General features: G+C 41.4%; 1 protein-coding gene across 3 annotated transcripts in view; it reads right to left on the bottom strand.

The window, feature by feature from the left end:
* LOC311113663 (thyroid hormone receptor-associated protein 3-like) overlaps window positions 1-16,998 on the bottom strand; it is a 41,574-nt gene extending 24,576 nt beyond the window's left edge. The window contains exons 1-2 of one of the 3 annotated variants that reach the window (XM_084156942.1): window positions 16,918-16,998; window positions 3,886-4,037 (exon numbers count right to left, since the gene is read on the bottom strand). In XM_084156942.1, coding sequence (XP_084013068.1) covers window positions 3,886-4,007 — 122 coding nt within the window. In that variant the 5' untranslated portion in view covers window positions 4,008-4,037; window positions 16,918-16,998. Of the gene's footprint in view, window positions 1-280; window positions 419-3,885; window positions 4,038-16,917 lie in introns of those variants that run through there. The other 2 variants (XM_084156943.1, XM_084156941.1) reach the window with 2 other exon arrangements.
* Between the last annotated feature and the right edge of the window lie 4,396 nt (window positions 16,999-21,394).

The raw sequence follows: 21,394 nt of genomic DNA, 5'->3' as shown, positions 1-21,394 counted from the left end.
CCTTTGATAATAACATATGAGTTAAAAGTCATTAAAATCTCAAACTGCTCAGCAGCTTTACACTGCAGTCAATATCCCTATGCAGGCAAAGATGGATAACTTGCACAAATAACAATGAGAAATCCAAACTACAGTCAACACTACAGAAAAAGACCTCAAATTACATCACTTAGACTAAAAGCACACAAAATCCATACAGAAAAGCACCATTGACAGAACAATCTAGTACTCCTAAGTCAGACCCATCTCCATACATTGAAAGTAAATAACAAGCACTCACCCAGTGTGTTTTTTCATTGGAATAAAGAGTGAGCAGAGAAAGTAGTTCACCGAGCAGCATTGCACACTCACATTGAGAGCAAGACACTCTGCATCTCTTATGCTGAGCCCTAGTGGAAAGAGGGTCACATGGGCCATATGGGAAAAATGTCTACTCTAATCCTTCAAGGCAAAAGGAGGGGGCACGGCTTGCCAATTACACTGGCTGGCCAGCCTGCCCAGAAACCTCGGCTAAAAGGAGCAATTCAGTCAGCCAGCTACTATATACAGGGATTTAGGACAGCTAAAATCACAGTTTTTATGAATTAAATGGCCTAATATTACATAATACAGCACGTATGGCATTTTCAAACTAAACAATGTAGGCATCTTTGCATTGGATAAAATTTCACTGTACCCACAAATGCTAAAGATTTGTGGGTACGTGCAGTACTTTTGATGAAGGAACATTTCATGGAATGCTTACATCTAAAATAAGTCATGTTTGTGCGTGTGTGCCATCTTGTCTTGCGAGAAGGTAACATTTCACACACTGTAAACAGTGACAGGCCAATCCAGGTCCAGCATTGACTTTCAGCTTCAAGCCATTTCTTTTCAGAACTCACAGAACTCAAGACCATGGCATAATAGTACCATGCCATGCAGTGCCACTCCCCGGAAAAGAGCTGCCATGCATTTCATTTTAATAGACTCCACAAAACCATTCTGCCAGCAGCAAGAGTGGCCAGTGGCGTCACACTCAAACGAGTTTCCCTTGCAAATGAACAACATTGGAGCCGACTGACAGATGACCCAGACCACTGCCGAGGAATTTCCATTTAGGGCTACACAACAACATAGTAAAAGCACTAGGTAGATGTTTAGCATGTAGCCTACTAAGGAATGCAATTACCGTAGTAAAGGAAAGAGAAAGGGGATATATAGTCAGTTCATTCAACCGAAATGTGTCTTCTGCATTTAACCCAACCCCTCTGAATCAGAGAGGTGCAGGTAATGCAAATAATTCTGAAATGTTTTTGGTGCAAGTCAAAGGTCTGTGTAGTAGTGGCAGAGGACATTACAATAGCCAAGTACCAAGTCTCACTGAGGCAAGTGTGCCATCACAGCACCAGAGCTTTTTCCCACACACATACATTTCCTTTGTATAAAGTGCACCAGACCCTGAGTAAGGCCCGTAACCAATAGAAAGCTGTTGTGGCTCTGCAGTTAATATGCGCACCAACTCACCATAAAGCACAGGAAACGCATGGGTTTTGAGGCAGGAAATAAACAAGTACGTGTATGCTTCAGCACCACTGCAACCCCTTCCAAGCACACTCAAATATTATGCCATGAACGTCTGCAGAAAGAATGGGGTGTCAGCTATGACATGACACCTTGAGTTTGAAAAAATCTATTTTGGTTATTGAACTACAGTAAGTGACGTGGATTTATACCCGGTAACAGAATTGCGGTAATGGAATTTCATCATGGGCCTCTGATCTGTACTACACAGAAATGCATAATTATGGATATTAATGTCATTCTCTTTATGGTGATGTATCCGAAATAGGTACACAAAGGTAGAAATATGCAATATCCTCCTTTGCATATTTGGGTATTATTCTAATAATAATAATAATAATAATAATAATAATAATAATAATATGCCATTTAGCAGGCGCTTTTATCCAAAGCGACTTACAGTCATGTGCGCATACATTTTTACGTATGGGTGGTCCCGGGGATCGAACCCACTACCCTAGCGTTACAAGTGCCATGCTCTACCAATTGAGCTACAGAGGACCACACACTGGCTATTATTTTAATGAGCTCCGCCACCAAACAGCCCCGGGTTCGATCTGTGGGAGACCCATGGGTTTGGCCGGCCGGGATTTCCTTGTCCCATCGCGCTCTAGTGACTACTTGTGGCCGGCCGGTCGCCTGCAAGTTGACTTCGTTCGCAAGTTGTTTCTTCCGACACATTGGTGCGGCTGGCTTCCGGGTTACGCGAGCAGTGTGTCAAGAAGCAGTGCGGCTTGGCAGGGGCGTATTTAGGAGGACGCATGGCTCTCGACCTTCGCCTCTCCCGAGTTGCAGCGATGTAACTACCAATTGGGGAGAATAAAAGGACATGTATGGTTTAAACATGTCTTTAATGTTTATTTGTTTTAGCTGTTAGTGATAATTCCCTACGTGTTAATACATTTGTGTTTACATCATTAAGGCTTCATGTATGTGTTATAAATTACAAAAAGGTGTCTGACTTTAAATTAAGTAAAGCATCATGTGATATAGTCTTTATGGATGTGTTATGAATGACCGAAGATGTCTCACGTAAAACTAAGTATTACAGGACACTACATCAGTGTCAATAAATAGGTTATTAACATTCTACTGATTTATGAAGGTTCTCTCATGGTCCACAGGTTACTGTAGGGTGTGAGGTATTTAAATGGGTTGATGGACCTGTAAAGCTTTTGTGTGTGTCGGAGCCAAGATGATTTGGAGTAGTCCAACCTGAGACCACCGCACCAGGTGTTCCTCATCTGTTCCCATGCTGGAGACCAGGGCTTGATTACAACCTGTTACAATGGTGCCAACATTTTGTCATCGTCACTAGTTAACACAGTAAAAAAGTCCTAATAATGGCTAAACCCTGCCCACTTCCACAATGTATCCTCTTAAAATGTTATTTTAAACCTAACCCTAACTAATAAAGGCCAAGTCTGATGCGTTGGTCCTCCAGACCTTCCGCACATTTGGGCGGAAGTGTCTGCGAATGAGATTAGGTGTAATGTGACTAACATGACTTTACTTCAGAGAGTAATCCAATCCTTCCACCCAACATGTCACCCTTTATAAAGCACATGGTTATGTCATATTTGATATTGGCGATTATGTCACACAGTTACGCCACATTTATGAACCCTTTATAAAGCATGATATACGGTTATAGATACTTTGTAACACATTTATGACTCAGCGGTCATTTGACACCCAATTTGACATGCTCCTATGAACTTCACATGTTGGTGCTGACAAATGAAACATGTCATGCACCCAATTTGACATGCTACTATGAACTTCACATGTTGGTGATAACAAATGAAACATGTCATGAATTGAGGCCCAAACATAGCATACATAGTCCACGCATAACTGTTGGAGGTCAGCAACCAATCAGGAGCATTTCAAACCTTGGCTAATCGACATAGCAACAACCTTTGTTGGGTCAAAAGCATTTCTTGCAATCTATGTGTAGCATATCTGTCAAGACGCTGTCAGCAACTCTTATCTCTTTTCGATTTGTCAGAAAGAAGGAAATAATCTTTCTCAGAAAACATGTTACCTCGCCTCTTGTTTTTGTTTCAAAATCTTCTTCAGGCTCTCTACCCATGTAATGAACTTTTATGGATTTTATAGACAAAAAAAAAGACTTCATAAGTCCTTATAAGGTGGAATATGTTGCCTCATCCCTCTTAACCTGTTTATAGACAATTTATAGACAAAATAATATGAATTCATAACAATGTCCTAGTTTCCTCCCATGGGAGGAATTGAGGTGGTCCGTAATATGTAGGTAAGTAAGTTAGCTAAGTTACAGTAAGTTACATTGTTAGTCACCTGTAGCGATGTTTCCTGGATCTGGATCGTGAGCTGCTTCTAGAGCGGGAGACAGAGCGAGATCTGGACCTGGACCGAGAGTGGGACCGAGACTTGGAGGCTGACTTCGTTGCCTTGGACATCACTGCAGGCAACCTCTTTGAGATAACAGCCTGTCAGACAAACAGAGGGGAATCAGTGAGCATCAGCATCTATTCAATTTCAACATTTCACCCACATTCTCCATAGGCCCACATAGGCAACATTGAATAAGTAGAACAAGGTAAATTTGAATCAGCTAAAGTGCTGGTCATAGGATTAATAACAATGATTCATTATTATTATTTATGTTCTTTTCTTCATCTGAACCCATTGCGTACAAAAACATTGATATTCTTCAATGAGGCCTACTGCATAGGAGATACCCACAATTTAATATAACTTAACAAGATAAAGGATTCTTCACAACATTTTTGGAAGATTTAGAGCAAAATGGCTGTCAAATAGTAAAAGTGGGCAAATCTGTAAATCACTGTGACCGAAGAGTCAGGTGGCAAACTACAACCAGATGACTAGGCCACTGAATGATTGTCTACAGTCACTGCAGAGATAGAGGGATTAAGATAAAGAGCTGTGACTCAAGAAAACCATGACAACAATACCTCCAAGAGATATAAAGCATTCAAGAGATGCCATACTTCAGAAAAGCTTTTGTGCAAAAATGTGCAGTGAAGCAGCTTTAAAAGAAGTGCAAAAAGGCTACCACCATACACTAACGATTGCTGCCAAAAACACTGTTGGAGAACAGTGTGGATACTGCAGGTGCAAGTAACATAACCAGTTTCATGTAGTGATTCATTTGCATTAAAGAATCTGTTTCATTCCAGTCATGGGACTGAACTGTTTTACGGAATCATGTCTCTCTCCGGATATATTGTCCCCGTCCATTCAGCCAGCGGGGTTTTCCGTCCATCATGTGGACAGGAAGAAAGAACTCTCTGGGAAAAAGAAAGGGTGGAGGGGTTTGTTTCATGATTAAGAACTCATGGTGTGATTGTGGTAATGTACAAGAACTCAAGTCCTTTTGTTCTCCTGATCTGGAATACCTCGCCATCAAATGCCGACCACACCGCCGTGTATATTCGACAGTACAGGGACAAATTGGAGTTGCAATTCAATGGTTTAGACATGAGACGTACTGTATGTGGAAGGGACCAGACAATCACGGATTATAAATGGAAAGCTATCCACGTGGCAGACACACGTCTCGCTCCCAGACATAAGCTAAACACCTTCTAAGCCCGCTTCGAGGAAAACAACATCGATCCACCGACACGGGCCCCCTCCGCTCACGAGAACTGTGTGCTCTTGTTTTCCATGGCCAACGTGATTAAGTCATTTAAGCGTGTTCACCCTTGCAAGGCTGCCAGCCCAGACGGTATTCCAAGCCGCGTACTCAGAGTATGTGCAGACTAGCTGGCTGGAGTGTTTACGGACATATTCAATCTCTCCATATCCCAGTCTGTTGTCCCCACTTCCTTCAAGATGTCCACCATTTTTCCCGTACCCAAGAAAGCGAAAGTAACTGAACTAAATGACTTTCGCTCCGTAGCACTCACTTCTGTCATCATGAAGTGCTTTTAGAGGATAGTTAAGGACCATATCACCTCCACCTTACCCGGCAACCTAGACCCACTACAATTCGCATACCGTCCCAACAGATCCACGGACGACGGAATCGCCATTGCACTGCACACTGCCCTTTCCCACCTGGACAAGAGAAATACCTATGTAAGAATGCTGTTTATAGACTACAGCTCAGCCTTCAACACTATGGTGCCCTCCAAGCTCATCACTAATCTCTGGGCTCTGGGTCTGAACCCCTCCCTGTGCAACTGGGACCTGGACTTTCTGACGGGCCAACCCCAAGTGGTGAAGTGTAGGCAACAACACCTCCGCCACGCTGATCCTCAACACGGGGGCCCACAGGGTTGTGTGCCCAGCCCCCTCCTGTACTCCCTGTTCACCCATGACTGCATGGCCATGTACGTCTCCATCTCAATCATAAAGTTTGCTGACGACACAACCCTCTGGAGAGCCCTGCGTTTGCAGTCGGTGCAATTTCCGTACCAGTCGGTGATACAGCCTGACAGAATTCTCTCAATGGTGCATCTGTAGAAGTTCAACACCTCCGCGACGCTGATCCTCAACACATGGGCCCCACAGGGGTGTGTGCTCAGCCATGACTGCATGGCAATGAACATCTCCAACTCAATCATCACATTTTCTGACAACACAACCCTCTTTAATAATGTTTACATACTGTTTTACCCACTTTCTATGTATATAATGTATTCATGGCTCATCCTATATAACTACTGCTGTACACACCTTTTCTATTCATATACTGTCCATACTGTCTATATACACTATTATATACACTGTTTATTAGGTACATCCATCTAGTACAAGGTTGGACCCCCCTTTGCCTCCAGAACAGCCTGAATTCGATGTGGCATGGACACGTTGCTCAATTGGTATCAAGGGACCTAACGCATGCCAGGAAAAAACAAGAAGAAGCGGCTCCAGTGGGCACGCGATCACCAACACTGGACAACTGAGGAGTGGAAAAACATTTCCTGGTCCGACGAATCCCGGTTCCTGTTGCATCATGCTGATGGCAGAGTCAGGATTTGGTGTAAGCAGCATGAGTCCATGGACCAATCCTGCCTGGTACAGGCTGTACTGGTGTGGGGAATGTTTTCCTGGCACACTTTAGGTCCCTTGATACCAATTGAGCAAAGAATATTTCCGACACCTTGTAGAATCAATGCCCTGAAGAATTCAGGCTGTTCTGGAGGCAAAGAAGTGTCCGACCCGGTACTAGATGGGCATACCTAATAACTCTGACACTGCTCGTTCTTGTATTTGTTTAACTTTTTATTTTTACTTTTTGGATTATGTGCGTATAGTTTTGTATTGCTAGGTATTATTACTGCACTGTTGGAGCTGCACTGTTGGAGGATTTCGCTGCACCTGCGATAACATCTGCAAATATGTGTACGCGACCAATAAACGTTGATTTGATTATACAAAGTTACAAGACATTACTGGAGAGCTTTATAAGATTCACAGACTGAACAACTGGGCTGCCAATAAAGAGAAGGTTACTCTGGCTAGCCTTGAATGTCAACAATGTGTGAAAAACTCTCTCCGAAATAAACTAATTGAAAGGATAACAGTCATATGGTGTCAGACCAGAAAGTGGATTGGCTTGTGAGAGTTGAGAAGATGATCTGATTATTGGGCCTAATGCAACTGCCAATCAGTGGCCGAAGAATGTCCATTCTAGAATAGCACAATCAGTGCCTAACATCTTAACATGTTCCTTACCCCTGTGGAGGGTAAATACGATTCCTTAATGGGATTTTGGCTATATTCTGAGAATTATTCATATGATCCAGCAGATTAGGTTTTTCAGTCTACGGACACTCTCCATGGCATATGATCTTCGGTCTAAGTGAGCAGGGATCAAAACATTTATTTTTCATTTTGATAAGCATCTGAGGGGGGATGCCGTGCAGAGGAAATTGCAGACTAAACATTGGCAGGACTTCAAAAACGGTGCACCGGCATCAAACAGCACATGGTGGTCCCAGAGTATATCCCTGCTACTACTTTGGTGAGTATTGAAATGGACCCTCCTCCTGCTACTCCTCTATGGTGCTCCTTCCCTCGTTTTTCTTCATTGCAGACTGCGCTTGTTATTTTTGGCTTCCAGGGCTAATTTCCTGAAGGCACTGAAATATACTTTTTTGCTTACTGGGCACATTTCATAACCGCCATTCAGAACCTGCTCCCGTATCCACATTTAGAAAAATAAAGGGAACCTAAACCCTGGTCAACAGATGGTATGGCATATTATGAAACTGGACATTTTGCAATTTACTCTCTGCAGAAGACCTTTAAATCCTAGTCATACACAGTTGACTTAACAGATGTAGCCTATACAGTGGGGGAAAAAAGTATTTAGTCAGCCACCAATTGTGCAAGTTCTCCGACTTAAAAAGATGAGAGAGGCCTGTAATTTTCATCATAGGTACACGTCAACTATGACAGACAAAATGAGAAAGAAATATCCAGAAAATCACATTGTAGGATTTTTAATGAATTTATTTGCAAATTATGGTGGAAAATAAGTATTTGGTCAATAACAAAAGTTTCTCAATACTTTGTTATATACCATTTGTTGGCAATGACACAGGTCAAACGTTTTCTGTAAGTCTTCACAAGGTTTTCACACACTGTTGCTGGTATTTTGGCCCATTCCTCCATGCAGATCTCCTCTAGAGCAGTGATGTTTTGGGGCTGTCGCTGGGCAACACGGACTTTCAACTCCCTCCAAAGATTTTCTATGGGGTTGAGATCTGGAGACTGGCTAGGCCACTCCAGGACCTTGAAATGCTTCTTACGAAGCCACTCCTTCGTTGCCCGGGCGGTGTGTTTGGGATCATTGTCATGCTGAAAGACCCAGCCACGTTTCATCTTCAATGCCCTTGCTGATGGAAGGAGGTTTTCACTCAAAATCTCACGATACATGGCCCCATTCATTCTTTCCTTTACACGGATCAGTCGTCCTGGTCCCTTTGCAGAAAAACAGCCCCAAAGCATGATGTTTCCACCCCCATGCTTCACAGTAGGTATGGTGTTCTTTGGATGCAACTCAGCATTCTTTGTCCTCCAAACACAACGAGTTGAGTTTTTACCAAAAAGTTATATTTTGGTTTCATCTGACCATATGCCATTCTCCTAATCCTCTTCTGGATCATCCAAATGCACTCTAGCAAACTTCAGACGGGCCTGGACATGTACTGGCTTAAGCAGGGGGACACGTCTAGCACTGCAGGATTTGAGTCCCTGGCGGCGTAGTGTGTTACTGATGGTAGGCTTTGTTACTTTGGTCCCAGCTCTCTGCAGGTCATTCACTAGGTCCCCCCGTGTGGTTCTGGGATTTTTGCTCACCGTTCTTGTGATCATTTTGACCCCACGGGGTGAGATCTTGCGTGGAGCCCCAGATCGAGGGAGATTATCAGTGGTCTTGTATGTCTTCCATTTCCTAATAATTGCTCCCACAGTTGATTTCTTCAAACCAAGCTGCTTACCTATTGCAGATTCAGTCTTCCCAGCCTGGTGCAGGTCTACAATTTTGTTTCTGGTGTCCTTTGACAGCTCTTTGGTCTTGGCCATAGTGGAGTTTGGAGAGTGACTATTTGAGGTTGTGGACAGGTGTCTTTTATACTGATAACAAGTTCAAACAGGTGCCATTAATACAGGTAACGAGTGGAGGACAGAGGTGCCTCTTAAAGAAGGAGTTACAGGTCTGTGAGAGCCAGAAATCTTGCTTGTTTGTAGGTGACCAAATACTTATTTTCCACCATAATTTGCAAATAAATTCATTAAAAATCCTACAATGTGATTTTCTGGATATTTTTTCTCTCAATTTGTCTGTCATAGTTGACGTGTACCTATGATGAAAATTACAGGCCTCTCTCATCTTTTTAAGTGGGAGAACTTGCACAATTGGTGGCTGACTAAATACTTTTTTCCCCACTGTAGCTGTATAGCTGTATAACTGCATATACTGTAATAGCAAGAATATGTTTAAAACTCATTAAACAAACAAGAAAAACATCTGTTTTGGGGGTTTTCCCAGGACCGGTTTCATATTGCTGAGAATAAACCTTTCTGAAAGCTCTCAAATGCCTGTCAAATGAAACTAAACAAGATGGGGGGCATTCCTGTGCATTTATCCACTAGGTAACTAGAGTATAATCACTTCCTTCACTTAATTTTGTGTGACTGGTTTATCTTACTGGTAAAACCGTGTAGCGCATTGCAGGGGCCAAAACTGGGCAAACTGGGCATTCACTAGGTAACTATTGTATCATGTTTCATCATCTTTAACTTAAATAGATGCTCCCCTGATTTGTGTGTGACTGGTTTATCTTACTGGTAAAACTGCAAGGATATGTGTAGCCCATTCCAACTATAGTTAACTGTAACTTAATAAGTAATAAGTGTTGGTAAAGTGTGATGAATCATGGGTCCATTTCAGTCAGAGCACAGTGACCCACTTCCAACTGATAACCAGAGGCAGCTGCCTGTCTCCTCCTCAGAGTGTGGTCCCCAGCCTAATCACTAGGATTTAAACATCTAAAAGGCTGTGACAAGCATCTACACTAATTATGTACCCTTTACTGACAGACACACAAACACAGGGCCCCTGGTGCAAAGAGTGACAGCTGCTCAAGCCCGGTCACCTGTTTATTTTATTTAAGGGCAAAAGTTGTTGCGAACAATGGTTGGGCAACTCGATACAGCAGCGACAGTATAAACAGAAACTCTCCGCTCAATCAACTACTCTATCATTAAGACCTGGATGCCTAAGAAGCAGCTGGAATCACATTTGGCATCTATATGGACCACTGAGACAACACTCCCCACAGCAACTGTCACTGATGTCGTCTTTGGTTACCAAAATGGACCAGAAATGTGTGCATCATTGTAAGGGTGTCAGAGTTTTCCCTCAAGATGTGGCTTTATAGAGGCGGTTCATGGATTGCCAAGCTGACTCAGCCGGTGAATGTCAAGCAAATAACTGTTGGTCTCACAGTAATTGACCGTTAATTAACATAAACACATTTAGCATCTCCTGGCTTCCACAATTTTAAAAATAATAATAAATCCATGTAATATAGCCTACACCTTCACAATAAATATATGGTTTATTTTAGACAGGTCTAAAGAAGAAAAGAACAGCATACTCTGAGTTGTCCTTATGTTAGGTCCTGATGTGGTTATGCCAAATGGCTGAGGGTTACACTAGTTTATTTAGCAGACAAGATTTGCTTGTAATTCCGTGGCATTATTTTATATTATGTTATAGTATGAAGAATACAATTGAAGAAAGCTGAATAAAATATAAATATTTTCTCCAAACGATTTGAGGGAGTGGGCACATGCGGCTATTCTGTGTTGAGCGGTTAACAAATAAATAGGTACTCGTATATGCTTAATTTAGAGTTATTAATGTAACTTTAGTTGTTCTACAAACGTTGGGCTATATGTTTAGATTTTTTATACATTGTAAGGCTGCATGATGAGACTCTAATGATGATTTGAAAAAAGTCGCTTTGTTTTTTGCACAGGCTGTATACACTCCAATAGTCTCTCATTCACAATTTCACAAGTACTTGATAATGCCTGGAATTTCACGGCGGCATCCCCTTTGTGGCAGTAATGCACCCTTAAAAAATCCATGCCTTTTGCGACCCGGAGTGCTGCGTTGTGCCCTTTTCCCTGAGTGTGCTGAGCAATCCGAAGCGTCTCTCAATCGCATGGCTCTCTGTCACGTGATCGGGTCTTTCTCACAGGCTACATACAAGTGAAGAGAGACACATCCGGGACGCAACTGCGCGCGTCCTTATCCAATTCCTAGGTGCATATTGAAGATATTGGAAGAACTGTCCACATTTACTTTTCGTCAGCCAGCAAGATGAGTAGGCCTAACGAACAGCAAAAGCACTAGCCTATGTCAATCTACTATCCCCCATAGTACATAAGTCAACCTATTATATTCTGTGCGAGAAAAAAATATTCCAAACAGTCTGGGACAGTTGTGGGATGCGATAGATCCCAAATTAATACAACCACTAGCATCAACCAACCTTTTTTATACAATGTGGCTTACGCACAGGGACGGCCTGTTCAATAGGGCGATATGGGCGACACACTGCCAAACGGGAAAAGGAAGGGATTTTTTTTCTAATCAATTATATCACGGCAACAGTAGTTATCAGTGTTGTAATCTATACGTCTGATCTGCCACAGTGCCACACTGCCACTAAATGTCGAATCAGGCTAAAGTCGTGCTTCAAATGGCTCCACCCCCTTTTGGGGCGATTTCAGTCAGATTGAAAATCGCCCAGAACTTCTGTCATAGACTCCCATGTAAAATCTATTTTTTTCAAATTTCAGAGCCTTCAATACAATCTCAATGGGTGTCTGTGGGCTTGCACTTACGCGCTTTCGTCATACGTTACGTAACCATGAACGTAACTGAGAAAAGAGTGGATTGTTTGAAAGAAGTTCCTTTTTGTCGGCGAACAAATTAAGATAAATTGGCAACGAAACAATTAGGACCTCCCAGACCAAATTTAATAATTCAACAGGTTTCTACTAAAGGCGGAAAGTCCTACACCCGAGGATTTTCCAAAAATTGGTACGAACGAAAAAAGACATTGCCACTCACTCAACTGGATGACGAGGGATACAGGCTAGCTGTCCGCCGCCACAACGATGAGGTTAGTGTTGATAATCACAAGTTTACTGGATGTGGATATGGTGTAATAAAGGCAGTTTATTCAGAGGTAAATATATCTGGAATCGCGTTCACGGACCCGTTCGTCAAACTCTTAAAAATGAACTTGGGCTGGGAATTGCCAGGAACCTCACGATAAGATATATGCATCAGCATTGCGAGTCTCATGATTCTATACGTATTGCGATTCGATACTGTGATTTTATTGCGCACCATATGTCTGTTGCAGAGGGATCAGAAAGCCATGAGAACGAGTTTTGATCAGTCATGGAAATAAAAGTGCTGAAAACAAATTGGCTCCCAATGTGAAAAGATTGAGAACAAGCTATGAAGGAACAATAATGGTGTTTTGGTGCAGGTACAGCCAACTAGCGCTAAAATATTGCGATATTGTCAATACAGTATATCGTAAAGTATCACTATGTAACTCGATTTCTTTCACCCCAATCCCTCAAATTAACGGTAAATAACTGAATTGTTTGCCCCACATTTAGCTAAGATGATTAGCTAGCCAGCTAAAATGTTTTAGTTAGTTAGCAGTCGCATCTACAATAGTTTACTGTCAATAACATGTCTCCAAAAATGACGTGGTGTCTCCAATTGTGTTGACATTTTACAATTGCAATGCGCATCCATGAGTATCCACTTTCTGTAGCTCAGCTGGTAGAGCATGGTGCTTGTAACGCCAAGGTAGTGGGTTCGATCCCCGGGACCACCCATACACAAAAATGTATGCACGCATGACTGTAAGTCGCTTTGGATAAAAGCGTCTGCTAAATGGCATATTATTATTATTATTATTATTATTATTATTATTATTATTATCTGAAGAGAGCCCCGAAACATTGTGTGCAGACATTTTATGCAATAAATGAAGTAGGTTCAATCTAGTAGTTCTGATCTTCTGATTGGTCCTGATGAGTTGGGCGAGGTCCCCTGCAGGCTACTGTCACTGTTGCATTGGCTCTGAGTCGGGTTCTCTGTCTTCAAATGTTCAGCCTAAGAGAGGGGATTTTTGTGTGTGTGTGTGTGTGTGTGTGTGTGTTTAACAGTGATGATGTGTGTGTGTGTGTTTAACAGTGATGATGTGTGTGTGTGTGTTTGTGTGTGTGTGTGTCCTCAGAGCAAGAACTCGTGAGTTGGAAGAACTGAGAGGCCTATGGCGTGGGTGTTGTCCTTGGCCACCTGCTGACAAGATAGGACCCTTTTGTCCATTGTTATTGGATAGGAACAGAACTTATAACCAGCTCCTGACCTAAATAGATCTTAGCACAACATTTTACTCAACATATCATATTCCATATTCACTATAACAAATATATTTACTACGACATTAGCAAGAACCGCCACATCCTCAGCCGGCTAATCCAGTGTGTGAAGTTTTGCGGAGTGTTTGAGTTAGCTTTGCGAGGCAAAGATGAAACTGAGGGCTCCACCAACCCTGGTAAGCCAACACTTTTGAGATCAGTCAATAAATGCTTCTGGTATTGACTTATATGCTGCCCCTGTCTTCATGTTGTTGCTGGACATATCTTTTTTTAAATGTGTGTAGGTCACCTAAATCATCAGAAAAATTGCCCCTCCTGAGAATTTTTTCAGGAGCCGCCACTGCTTACGCAACAGATCAGAACGTTTAGCTTAAAATGTTGCTAAACTATTAGGCTATTTCTTCACATTATAAGCGCAGCAATGCACACATGGTATTAGGCTATAAGCGCAAATGTTCCATTAGCGGAAAACACCATTATCAAAAGTGACCGCAAATGCAATTATGCATGTAATGCTTTTATTATCAAGGCGCATTTTAATGGTGAAAATGTTCTTCCCCAAACTTGAAACTCACGCGTGCTTATATATGCCAGTTAGGCTCTACACCCCTTGTAAAGAGGATTGATATCCTTAATTTAAAGAAGTTATTAGGCCACTTTAGTTGTGATACAAACCTTATTAAAACATATAGGCCTATGGCTAGGCTACATGAGGTGTGCGACTATGATTTTAAAAAGTCGCAAAAAAAGGCATTGTTTCTTATACTGGGCATCATTCACAAATGATAATATATAATTCACAATTGAAAGGCTAATATTGTCACCCATCAGACTTTTCTTGATTTAATATTGTCTTTACATATTCTAAATAATATATGTGTGACATTTGTTTCGATTTATAATGGACCATTATCATGCACCTGCATTGAAACAGGGGCAGCGGGAAAATATACATGTCATCTATGCACTTAAATAGGGAATGGAGGACGCTTTTCCCCGTGGTTTATTTTCATGCCAGCCAGGTAGGCTATACTCCTGTTGTAAATATAAGCAATGTGCTTAATATTAGGAAAGTAGAGAAATAAATATAGTAGGCCTAGCCTATAGAAAGCTGATGGGATCCTCCTCCTTTTAATACATACCATCACTCTGTTTTCTCCCGCAATTGCATAGCCCATAGAAATGTTGCTCAACATGAGCTCATGGGCTCTCATGAAGTGTTTGATTAGAGTTTCGAATAGATTTGCATTGATGACAGAGTCATTAGAGGGACAATAGAGTGCTGAGTACCAGGCAGTTAGCAAGTTTGGTAGGCTCCTAATGACCAGCAGCAGCATCAGAGCTTGGAGAACATTTTACATTTTAGTCATTTAGCAGATGCTCTTATCCAGAGCGACTTACAGTTAGTGAGTGCATACATTTACATACTGGCCCCCCGTGGGAATCAAACCCACAAGCCTGGTGTTGCAAGCGCCATGCTCTACCAACTTCGCTACACAGGGCCTAATTACTGTGCCTAAATGACTGTCTTCATGACTCGTGACCGCAGGTGTGGCGGTAATATGGTCACCACAACAGCCCTAGTCAAGATACACTGTGTAGCTTCCTTCCATACAGTTCCATGGACATCATAGGATCATTATTTTGTTTCTAAAAGTTGCCTTATTGCCAATAAGGCCCATTGTAACTTGATTTAGGCCTATTTATAATGGCCCTCAGATAAGAAATCATTCAACCATGACTGCATCATTGTGATTTTCTGCAGCAAACTCACAACTGACCAAAACCGTCAAACCAACGTTGAATTGGACATTGCAACAATAATAATTGAAACAAAACAAAAAAACATCACTCAATAACTTAAAGGCTGAGAAAGTTATGTGGTTTATTTTCTCAGAGTGACAAAGGAAATACAGGGGCCCATAGCAGTGTGTCCTCACTAAAAGTTCCGTGTCAGTCTATGTGAGACAGTCCCTCTTTTGGGTGCAACAGCCACAGCGAGTTCCCATCAACTCCCACCAATTGAGTAGGCTCCATGTGCGGTACATATAATCACTCTTTGTTCCTACTTGAGATTTCTTAAAAACCTCCTCAGTCAGCACTATAATCAGTATGTTTATTTCTTGGACTGTTGTAAACAGGTGGAAAGTTAATAGGTAGCTATGTGAGCTTTTTATTTACACAACTCTTGTCCTGAAAATACGTAGCAGACCATTTTCTGAGGCATCCTCAAATCGTGAGGACATGCTTCTCAACTTGCAGCTATCAAGATGGAACTCAACAGCTAAAGGTCCTCTCTATTTTAGTCCTTTGTGAACAGCATGGCAAATGGCAAGCTATCGTTCCTTATTTCAGCAATGTGGTGAGATTATGCATTTGTTAGGTCTTGCCTATTCACAGACATTTTCATTCAAATGTAGGCTAAAGCTGTAGATATCTAGAGTATTTGGTCAACTTTCAGTGGAAGCCATTCTACAGGGGCCAGAGTCGTTACATTCACACACAAGTGATGTTACCCCAGAGTTGGCAGTGTCAAAAACGCCATATCAAATTGTCGACTTCTCCTGTGTACGCCACCTTTTCTCATCACATTTTGCAACTGTCTGAAAAGAAATGTCACGTATGGTGTGAATCCTGTGAAGAGACAAGTGTAGATACAACACCCTGTAGATGCAACACCCTGACACTGGAGAGTGCCAGTGACAGGGGTGTCCTCAAATATATACCATACAGAGTTGAGGGCATCACCCATGCATTCACAGCATCAACTGTAGGCTAGTTAACAAGCGTCCATACATACTGTAAAAGGCCGATTACTGTAAATCCCATTGCTTTATAATGATCCCCATGAACAGCAAATGGAAAAGTTATTCTTAGTAAATAAACAAAAGTGACGGTACAATACAGCTTCTTTGTTATAGGACCTGTGCCAGGATACCAGTGGGAATGTGGTTACACCTTTCTTATCTGTGTACATTTGAACAGATATTCTCTGCGTTAAGAGAACAATAAGCCCGGATCTTAGAGCAAACTACAACAGGATATGCTATGATGTAGTGATTATTTATGCAATGGGTGGCACAATCAATCCTGTCCCATTTTTTGCTCATAATTAATTAGAAATTATAATTGGGGGGTGAACTATGAATGGGGTTTTCACTATGCAACTGACCCACTGGCTGACATAACTGAAGCTCTAGCATTGCTGATCAATCAATTGACAACATGAAACGCATTCAAAGTGACATCGAGCTGTCGACTTTCTGTAGCTTGACAAATGGTAACTACACTGTATCCGAAGTCATGCTTTGAGAATAACCTCACATGTGATACATTATACCATATACAGTAGCTGGTGGGGATAAAAGGACATACTAAAGCAGGGATAGACAGGCTATAGTTTACCTCCGATGTTTTTGGTTTTTTCACGCTCCTCTGGTGGGTCCGGGTCGTATAGCGTCTTGGGTGAAAGCCGGCAGAGGATCCGTTGCTGTCACTGTCAACCAATTTTTTTTCGATAGGTTGCAATCCGAATAAACAGGCCAGTAGAGCTAACCTTGGCTACTGTGTGTCAAGCATCGTATTGACCGAAACATTTGCGGGAATTACGTTTATCAGCTCGTTAAACAAGCCTTTTATCAGGTCCGTTTTGTATTCATGTCACACTAAATAGCGAGAGCAGTTGTAATGTGACACTGCGCTGTGCGCTCACGAGGAATGAATTTAAAGTGGAGAAATTCTCCGAGAACGCATACAATACGACGCTATAGTACTGGCTACAGTAGAGCCTTCCTTCGCAGCGCAGCTCAGTGCACGCAGGTGAAATTTCCTTCCTGGTATCCCTCGGTCAAACACGTTTCAGAGCCTCCTATGATTATCAATAAACATACACTGAACAAAAATATAAATGCAGCATGTAAAGTGTTGGTCCCATTTTTCATGAAATTAAATAAAAGATACCAGAAATTTCCCATATGCAAAAAAGCTTATTTCTTTCAAATATTGTGCACAAATTTGTTTACATCCTTGTTAGTGAGCATTTCTCATTTGCCAAAATAATCCATCCATCTGACAGGTGTGGCATATCAAGAAGCTGATTAAACAGTATAATAATTACATAGGTGCACCTCGTGCTGGGGACAATAAAAGGCCACTCTAAAATGTGCAGTTTTGTCACACAACACAATGCCACAGATGTCTCAAGTTTTGAGGGAGTGTGCAATTGGCATGCTGACTGCAGGAATGTCCACCAGAGCTTTTGGCAGATAATTGAATGTTAATTGCTCTACCATAAGCCGCCTCCAACTTTGTTTTAGAGAACTTGGCAGTACGTCCAACTGGGCTCAAAACCGCAGACCATGTGTATGGTGTTGTGTGGGCGAGCAGTTTGCCGAAGTCAACGTTGTGAACAAAGTGCCCCATGGTGGCTGGTGGGGTTATGGGTATGGACAGGCATAAGTTACAGACAACGAACACGTGCATTTTATTGAGGGCAATTTGAATGATACCGTGACGAGATCCTGAGGCCCATTGTCGTGCCATTCATCCGCCGCCATTGTCTCATGTTTCAGCATGATAATGCACAGCCCCATGTTGCAAGGATCTGTACACAATTCCTGGAAGCTGAAAATGTCCCAGTTCTTCCATGGCCTGCATAGTCACCAGACATGTCACCCATTGAGCATGTTTGGGATGCTCTGGATCGACGTGTACAACAGCTTGTTCCATTTCCCACCAATATCCATCAACTTCGCACAGCCATTGAAAAGGAGTGGGACAACATTCCACAGGCCACAATCAACAGCCTGATCAACTCTATGCAAAGGAGATGTGTCACGCTGCCTCAGTTGACTGAGACAAATGGTGGTTACACCAGATACTGACTGGTTTCCTGATCCAAGCCCCTACCTTTTTTTGTAAGGTATCTGTGACCAACAGATGCATATCTGTATTCCCAGCCATGTGAAATCCATAGATTAGGGCCTAATTAATTTATTTCAGTTGACTGATTTCCTTATATGAACTGTAAAATTCTGTAAAACCTTTGAAATTGCTACATGTTGCTTTTATATTTTTGTTCAGTATAGTTACACTTTAGCAAAATGTTTTCTACTTCATCAGCAGCTGCGTGTTACACTGTAACAAAGTCCACCACAATTGTTATTTGCAGTCACTACAGCGCTTCTGCCGAAATGTAATTGGTCATGTGCCCTGCAGTATAAGAAAGAATCCAAGGCAGGCGAGAGGTCTCATAGGCATGTTTCATAATTTGTTGCTATACTACAGCAAGTTATTCCTGTCCTGGCGGAAATTGGACAGGAGGAAACATCATTAGTCTTGATTAAGGTATACCAAAGACTGAAATTATGCAGGTGGCATGAACCTTGCACAAATGTTTTAATATCTACCATAGGTGCTCAACATATTCATTTATCAACAGACCTGCGTCCTTGGACCAACTGGATGCACTGACAGTTAAGATGCTTGGGTTGCAGTGACATTGCCTTGAGGTTTGTATTTGCAAGGCAAATATTGGTACATATGTTAGGATGAATCAAGCTAACGCAGTCTGGGAAAACAGGGAACAAAACAACCCCTTAAGCAAAGTTCTGTTGAGCAGTATTGAGCCCATTCAAATCACAATAACCACAACCCCAACCCCAACTATGGACTTCTATTACCAGGGGATGAGACAACACAATGAATGCATCATACAAAGATACATAATTTATAGGTTATGGTTAGGGAAACAATATTTTTCTGACCATGTGATCTAATCCTGGGAAAGAAAAAACTCCTGGCCCTAGTAATGACAAAGACAGTAGCCAGATGAATTGAAGACAAATTAAATTAAATATCTTCCAAAAAATATTAGGAGGTAGAGTTATAACATTAGCATAATGCATGTACTGTACTTTACAGTAGACTATTAATGGTAAACATCCATAGTTGTGAGACCTTTTCATCAACTGTTGCCTGTCACACTTCCTTTTAATGTTTGCTTTTTATCTTGACATAGACCAGATAGAATGTACATAGTGATAATGTTCCCATGCCATGTAGGCCTACAGCTCTCCAGTGGTAAGCCTACAAGAAACCCACAAGTAACCTACAAGAAACCCACAAGTAACCAACAAGTAACCTACAAGTAACCCCTTGCGTAGACACAGCTAAAAGACAATACCCAAACAGTAACTAGCCAGTGGTGGAATAAGTACCCAATTGTCATACCTGAGCAAAAGTAAAGCTACCTTCATAAAGAAATGACTCAAGTAAAAGTGAAAGTCACCCAGTAAAATACTACTTGAGTAAAAGTAAACAAGTATTTGGTTTTCAATTTAAGTATAAAAAGAAAATGTAAATGCTCAAATATACTTAAGTGTGAAAAGTAAAAGTAAATGCTATATTAAGCAAACCAGACACCACAATGTTCTTGTTTTTTTATTTACGGATAGCCAGGGGCACACTCCAACACAGACACATTTTACAAACAAAGCATTTGTGTTTATTGAGTCCGCCAGATCAGAAGCCGTAGGGATGACCACATGTACTCTTGATAAGTGTGTGAATTGGGCCATTTTCCTGTCCTGCTAAATATTCCAAATGTAACAAGTACTTTTAGGTGTCAGGGAAATGTATGGAAGTAAAAAGTATACATTTTCTTCAGGAATGTAGTGGAGTAAAAGTGAAAGTTGTCAAAAATATAAATAGTAAAGTACAGATACCCCAAAAAACGACTTAAGTAGTACTTCAAAGTAGTTTTACCTAGTTACTTTACACCACTTTAACTAGCAAAGGGAAGTTAGACTTTTCCACTCATAGCAAAAGCTTTGTGCTCAAGATACAACACAGCTTATAGCAGTGCCTGCTGGCAAATCACCTAAAGACGCTTCTTGCTTTTGTCTTTGCGTCCTGTTTTCTACTGTGTAATACATTTTCTGCCAAGTGGAAAACTAATTGTGGGAAAACCACATTGAGAGAAAGAGGAAAAAATATCTGAGGACAAAATTAACCTCATTGCGAAGCTTAGTGTAGCATTACTGGCATCTATGGCATGTCATCATCAATATTTAAAGAGCAGGGCCTGTATTCATAAAAAAATAAAGCCTCTCAGAGTAGTAGTGCAGATCTAGGTCCAGATCCCCCGTCCATGTAATGTTACTCATTATGATTTTGAAAGCAAAACTCATCCTACATCAGCACTCCTACTCTGAGAGTCTTTGTGAAAATGGGCCCTGGTCCCAAAATCAAATTATCCTCATGATAATATAAAAGAATAGGCATTGGAAGGTTTAAACATTTAAAATGTAATAATTTTTGCCACTTCTGCCAGAACCTTGGACAGCGATGATGAACCCATTTTGCATTGCAAAGACAAATTCCTCTAACCAAATGTGTGGCATGTATAGCACAAATCAATCTCAAAAACAAATAGTGCTATCTGAGAGCTTATTTGATTAATTTAAAACAGGAAGCCAAAAGCAAATGCCTACAGTACATTGTTTACCTCATGAGTAGATGTGAGAGTAGGCAAAGTAGGGGTCAGTGGTTGTAAAGTGGTTAACCTCTTAAGGATCGGACCCTTCAATTTTCACCTAAAATGACATACCCAAATCTACCTGCCTGTAGCTCAGGACCTGAAGCAAGGATATGCATATTCTTGATACCATTTGAACGGAAACATTTTGAAGTTTGTGGAAATGTGAAATTAATGTAGGAGAATATAACACATTAGATCTGGTAAAAGATAATACATACAAAAAAACATGCGTTTTCTATTTATATTTTTGTTCCATCATCTTTGAAATGCAAGAGAAAGGCCACAATATAATATTGCAGTTTAGGCGCAATTTAGATTTTGGCTACTAGATGGAAGCAGTGT

The sequence above is a fragment of the Coregonus lavaretus genome, assembly GCF_964263955.1.
Source record: "Coregonus lavaretus genome assembly, chromosome: 3".
Taxonomy (NCBI): Eukaryota; Metazoa; Chordata; class Actinopteri; order Salmoniformes; family Salmonidae; genus Coregonus; species Coregonus lavaretus.
This window is presented reverse-complemented; position numbering and strand designations above follow the sequence as displayed.